The 6,000-nt window shown below is 44.9% G+C and overlaps 1 protein-coding gene across 3 annotated transcripts in view; it reads left to right on the top strand.

Moving 5' to 3' along the window:
- CHPF (chondroitin polymerizing factor) overlaps positions 1-5,266 on the top strand; it is a 63,932-nt gene extending 58,666 nt beyond the window's left edge. For all 3 annotated transcript variants that reach the window (XM_063933808.1, XM_063933807.1, XM_063933806.1), the window contains exon 4: positions 2,707-5,266. In XM_063933808.1, coding sequence (XP_063789878.1) covers positions 2,707-3,966 — 1,260 coding nt within the window. In that variant the 3' untranslated portion in view covers positions 3,967-5,266. The remainder of the gene's footprint in view (positions 1-2,706) is intronic.
- Positions 5,267-6,000: the final 734 nt, after the last annotated feature.

Raw genomic sequence — 6,000 nt, forward strand, 5'->3', positions numbered from 1 at the left:
AGCGGATAACCCTGTCTCCAAGGACAAGGGTGTCTCTCCTGTGGTGGTTACAGAGTGCTCATCTCCTAGAGGGCCGCAGATTCGGCATTCAGGATTGGGTCCTGGTGACCACGGATGCCAGCCTGAGAGGCTGGGGAGCAGTCACACAGGGAAAAAATTTCCAGGGCTTGTGGTCAAGCATGGAAACGTCACTTCACGTAAATATCCTGGAACTAAGGGCCATTTACAATGCCCTAAGTCAGGCAAGGCCTCTGCTTCAGGGTCAGCCGGTGTTGATCCAGTCGGACAACATCACGGCAGTCGCCCACGTAAACAGACAGGGCGGCACAAGAAGCAGGAGGGCAATGACGGAAGTTGCAAAGATTCTTCGCTGGGCGGAAAATCATGTGATAGCACTGTCAGCAGTGTTCATTCCGGGAGTGGACAACTGGGAAGCAGACTTCCTCAGCAGACACGATCTTCACCCGGGGGAGTGGGGACTTCACCCAGAAGTCTTCCACATGATTGTGAACCGTTGGGAAAAACCAAAGGTGGACATGATGGCGTCCCGCCTCAACAAAAAACTGGACAGATATTGCGCCAGGTCAAGGGACCCTCAGGCAATAGCTGTGGACGCTCTGGTAACACCGTGGGTGTACCAGTCAGTATATGTGTTCCCTCCTCTGCCTCTCATACCCAAGGTACTGAGAATCATAAGAAGGAGAGGTGTAAAGACTATACTCGTGGCTCTGGATTGGCCAAGAAGGACTTGGTACCCGGAAATTCAAGAGATGCTCACGGAAGACCCGTGGCCTCTACCTCTAAGAAAGGACCTGCTCCAGCAGGGACCATGTCTGTTCCAAGACTTGCTGCGTTTGACGGCATGGCGGTTGAACGCCGGATCCTGAAGGAAAAAGGCATTCCGGATGAAGTTATCCCTACCCTGATCAAAGCCAGGAAGGATGTAACTGTGCAACATTATCACCGTATTTGGCGTAAATATGTTGCGTGGTGTGAGGCCAGGAAGGCCCCTACAGAGGAATTTCAACTGGGTCGATTCCTGCATTTCCTGCAAACAGGACTGTCTATGGGCCTCAAATTAGGGTCCATTAAGGTTCAAATTTCGGCCCTGTCAATATTCTTCCAAAAAGAACTAGCTTCAGTTCCTGAAGTTCAGACGTTTGTCAAGGGAGTACTGCATATACAGCCTCCTTTTGTGCCTCCAGTGGCACCTTGGGATCTCAATGTAGTTTTGGGATTCCTAAAATCACATTGGTTTGAACCACTCACCACTGTGGACTTAAAATATCTCACATGGAAAGTGGTAATGCTGTTAGCCCTGGCTTCAGCCAGGCGTGTATCAGAATTGGCGGCTTTATCCTATAAAAGCCCTTACCTGATTTTTCATACGGACAGGGCAGAATTGAGGACTCGTCCTCAATTTCTCCCTAAGGTGGTTTCAGCATTTCACTTAAACCAGCCTATTGTGGTGCCTGCGGCTACTAGGGACTTGGAGGATTCCAAGTTGCTGGACGTAGTCAGGGCCCTGAAAATATATGTTTCCAGGACGGCTGGAGTCAGAAAATCTGACTCGCTGTTTATCCTGTATGCACCCAACAAGCTGGGTGCCCCTGCTTCTAAGCAGACGATTGCTCGTTGGATTTGTAGTACAATTCAGCTTGCACATTCTGTGGCAGGCCTGCCACAGCCAAAATCTGTAAAAGCCCATTCCACACGGAAAGTGGGCTCATCTTGGGCGGCTGCCCGAGGGGTCTCGGCTTTACAACTTTGCCGAGCAGCTACTTGGTCAGGGGCAAATACGTTTGCAAAATTCTACAAATTTGATACCCTGGCTGAGGAGGACCTGGAGTTCTCTCATTCGGTGCTGCAGAGTCATCCGCACTCTCCCACCCGTTTGGGAGCTTTGGTATAATCCCCATGGTCCTTTCGGAGTCCCCAGCATCCACTAGGACGTTAGAGAAAATAAGAATTTACTTACCGATAATTCTATTTCTCATAGTCCGTAGTGGATGCTGGGCGCCCATCCCAAGTGCGGATTGTCTGCAATACTTGTACATAGTTATTGTTACAAAAATCGGGTTATTATTGTTGTGAGCCATCTTTTCAGAGGCTCCTCTGTTATCATGCTGTTAACTGGGTTCAAATCACAAGTTGTATGGTGTGATTGGTGTGGCTGGTATGAGTCTCACCCGGGATTCAAAATCCTTCCTTATTGTGTACGCTCGTCCGGGCACAGTATCCTAACTGAGGCTTGGAGGAGGGTCATGGGGGGAGGAGCCAGTGCACACCAGGTAGTCCTAAAGCTTTTTACTTTTGTGCCCAGTCTCCTGCGGAGCCGCTATTCCCCATGGTCCTTTCGGAGTCCCCAGCATCCACTACGGACTATGAGAAATAGAATTATCGGTAAGTAAATTCTTATTTTCTCATTTGTGGAACCTAATGGATTACTGGTTTATGGATTAGAAGTCCTATCTTTTTACCACACAGTCAGGCTTGTGTACAATTCCTGCTCCTAGAACAAAGTATGCAGAGATTGTTGAATGCAAACATACACTGTTAGAAATCCTTTCAAATAATTTCATGTTCACTCCAGATAATGGGTCATGCTATACAGTACCAATGATCTATTTGCTTCCTGAGCTATTCAGACTTTTTTATCTTAACTTACGTTATTTATTTTTTTTATCTCTCATCTTCCATTTACAGCGGGAGATCCAGAATACAAGCAGCCTTTCTGTGGAGGGAGAACAATCTGCCGCATGGCCCCTGGGGATCAACTCTCCTTTTCAGCCCCGTACACGATTTGAAGTTCTGCGGTGGGACTATTTTACGGAGGACCACACTTTCTCTTGCATTGACGACTCTCCAAAGTGTGAGTTAATTGGGAGTGACTTGGCTGATGTGACCGATGTCATTAGCACAGCAGTTGATGAGTTAAACCGCAAGTATCAGCCTGTGTTGCATGTGCGCAAACAGCAGCTCCTGAATGGATACCGCCGTTTTGACCCTACCCGGGGCATGGAGTACACATTGGACCTCCAGCTTGAGTTGGTGACTCAAAAAGGCCACAGTCGTTCTATAACTAAGCGCGTCCACCTGGTCCGTCCACTTAGCGAAGTGGAAATCATCCCTATGCCGTATGTGACAGAGGCCAGCCGCATCAACATCATCCTACCCCTGACTGCACAGGACCGAGAACATACTTCACGCTTTCTCCAAGCCTTCACAGATATCCAGGGCAACGAGAACTCCCTTCTCACTCTGCTTTTCATTTATGATCCATTCCAAGCTCAGCAGGTCAGCCAAAATGATATCTTTGCACAGGTCAAGAGCCAAATTTCAGAGTTAGAGCGGAAGTATCATGACATAAAGATTCCATGGATCAGTGTGAAGACTGATGCGCCCTCTCAAATCCGACTTATGGATATTATCTCCAAAAAGCACCCGGTAGACACTTTGTTTTTCCTGGCAGGTGTAGGTAGCCGGGTCAGCACAGAATTTCTTAACCGTTGCCGCATGAACACCATAAACAACTGGCAGGTCTTCTTCCCCATCCACTTCCAAGGTTACAAACCTGAGGTGTCTGAACATGGACAACAACCTCCCTTGGCAACCCTGGAACTAGTGCGAGATGCTGGACGATTTGACAGAGATGTATTTGATGAAGCCTGCTTCTATAATGCCGACTACATGGCAGCACGCACAAAGATGGCAGCCGATGCTCAGGAAAATGAGGAAATCTTGGAGATGCTAGACATATATGAGATGTTTATTCGTTACTCTGGGCTCCACGTCTTTCGGGCTGTGGAGCCAGCGCTTCTACAGCAGTACCGCCCACGGTCTTGTAACCCACGTCTCAGCGAGGAAATTTATCACCGTTGTGTGCAGAGCAATCTGGAAGGACTGGGCTCTCGTTCCCAGCTGGCCATGCTGTTGTTTGAACAGGAACAGGGGAATAGCACCTGACCAGGACCTTGAAACAGACTCGGCATGGCCAAGGGGCCTTGGAGAGACCTCGGATTGCTCTATCCTTACAAGGACACTGATATGTGTGCTAGTAACAGAACTTTACTTACACTCCAAACTTCTCCTGTTACAGCAAAAGTTCTGTATGTGATCTTGACATAAGAGACCACTCTATAGACTAAGAATCTTTAAAGTTGGACGTGAGGGGACTTCCCCTTCAACTAGAACTGCTAGCAGCCTTGTTTGTCCCACTCTGCCATCATTGCTGCACCTGATACCTGCTCAAACTCTGAAGGACATGAGACTTCTACCCAGGAATGTGGTGTACTCTGCGCCCATGTTCTTTCATTTGTACAAAGAAGACATTCACCGGAATAGTACACTTGACTATAGTTCCCAAAAAAGTCAGACCCTTGTGAACGTTTTAATTAATCTCTGTGGTCCATCTTTGTTTGTAGAAGACTTATTTTATGTAGACTTTAAGAAATAGCACCATGCAGTCATGTGTGGCACAAGCCCGGCTTGTAGCTTATTTGATCACATAATTTGCGCTGATGCTGCCTCCAGTGAGATTGACACCTTACAAATTGCTTTGTCCTATGTGTGTTGGTCTGCTTGACATATGTCCTGACGCCTGTCTGGTTTTTTTTTTTTCCAGTTTATATATTTTTGTCTTTGACTCCGCTACACTCCCCAACTCAAATTCACTCCAAACATTATTAGTTTGTCTTAATTATTATTAGTACTTTATATGGGCGGTTTTTTTTTTTTTGGTTTTTTTTTATAATGGTTATGTACGTTCCTCAGACAGATGCAGCCACCAGGTCACAAGAAGGTCTCCTGCCTAATACAGTCTGTAGTTTTATTGCTCATGGATGAATGTAGCCTTTAAACACTTCCACTGCCCATTACCGACTAGCCGAATTACATTGATGTGTCGGACAAATCCTCAATCCTTTGTTCCATGGTTTCCTCCTCAACCCCTATGTGTATATTTATGTGTGTGTCGCCCGATGTGTTCTATTTTAAATGGACTTGAAACTGCTTTTTGTATTCCACCTCACTTTACCATGAAGAGGTTAATCTGAAACTGACTATTGATTTTTACACTGGGGACGGAGGAGGTGCATGCGAGTTACTATAATTGGGGAAATAGTTATTATGGAAACTTTTTTTTTTTTTTTGTACAATGAACACCGCAGGCGCCTCCTTGAAAGCAATCATTTTTATATTATAAATCTATTTAATATTTTGGGGGTTTTGTCATTGATTTAAATAAACGACTTTAATAAAAATGCAACAGTCTTCTACTGGCCTGTTTTTTGTTAACCTTTTGATGTTTGGTATTAAGTTGACCTGTATAATATTGATCTAGTATCAACAAAGCCTTAAGGGCCCTACACACTTAGTGATTTCACTTAAAGGTATGAACGATCTCGTTCATTAATGAACAAGATATCGTTCACATCTTTCAGTGTGTATGCACCAACGATGAACGATGCGCTGTAATGAAAATCCAGAAGATTTATTGAGGGTATTACAAAATAAATTGGTATATAGTGCAAACAAAATTGACTTTTCCATTGAGCTACCCTGTGGCTGAGTTTGGTTAGCACTGAACAGATGTGTATTATAAAAATAAAATGTTGTTTCAGTTGAATATCGCAGTAACAAACATCCGGGAAACTCAATGGAAAGTCTCTGCCATTGGTAAAATAGTTTTATAGATGGCAGTTGCACAAATTGGTCCAGACTCTAAATTTGTAATCTGTAATAGAGATTCCCAAACCATCTGAGACTGCACTCTACATGGAATAAAACAAATCTGTTCTCTACAGCATGAAGATGAATTTGCATTCTTCAGGTGGTGAGCTGCCTGAAACAGAGATTCCCCCTATACAGGTTGAGTATCCCATATCCAAATATTCCTAAATACGGAATTATTTGAGTAAGACTGAGATAGTGAAACCTTTATTTTCTGATGGCTTAATGTACACAAACTTTGTTAAATACACAGTTATTATACATATTAAA

The sequence above is a fragment of the Pseudophryne corroboree genome, chromosome 7 (assembly GCF_028390025.1).
Source record: "Pseudophryne corroboree isolate aPseCor3 chromosome 7, aPseCor3.hap2, whole genome shotgun sequence".
NCBI classification, from domain to species: Eukaryota; Metazoa; Chordata; class Amphibia; order Anura; family Myobatrachidae; genus Pseudophryne; species Pseudophryne corroboree.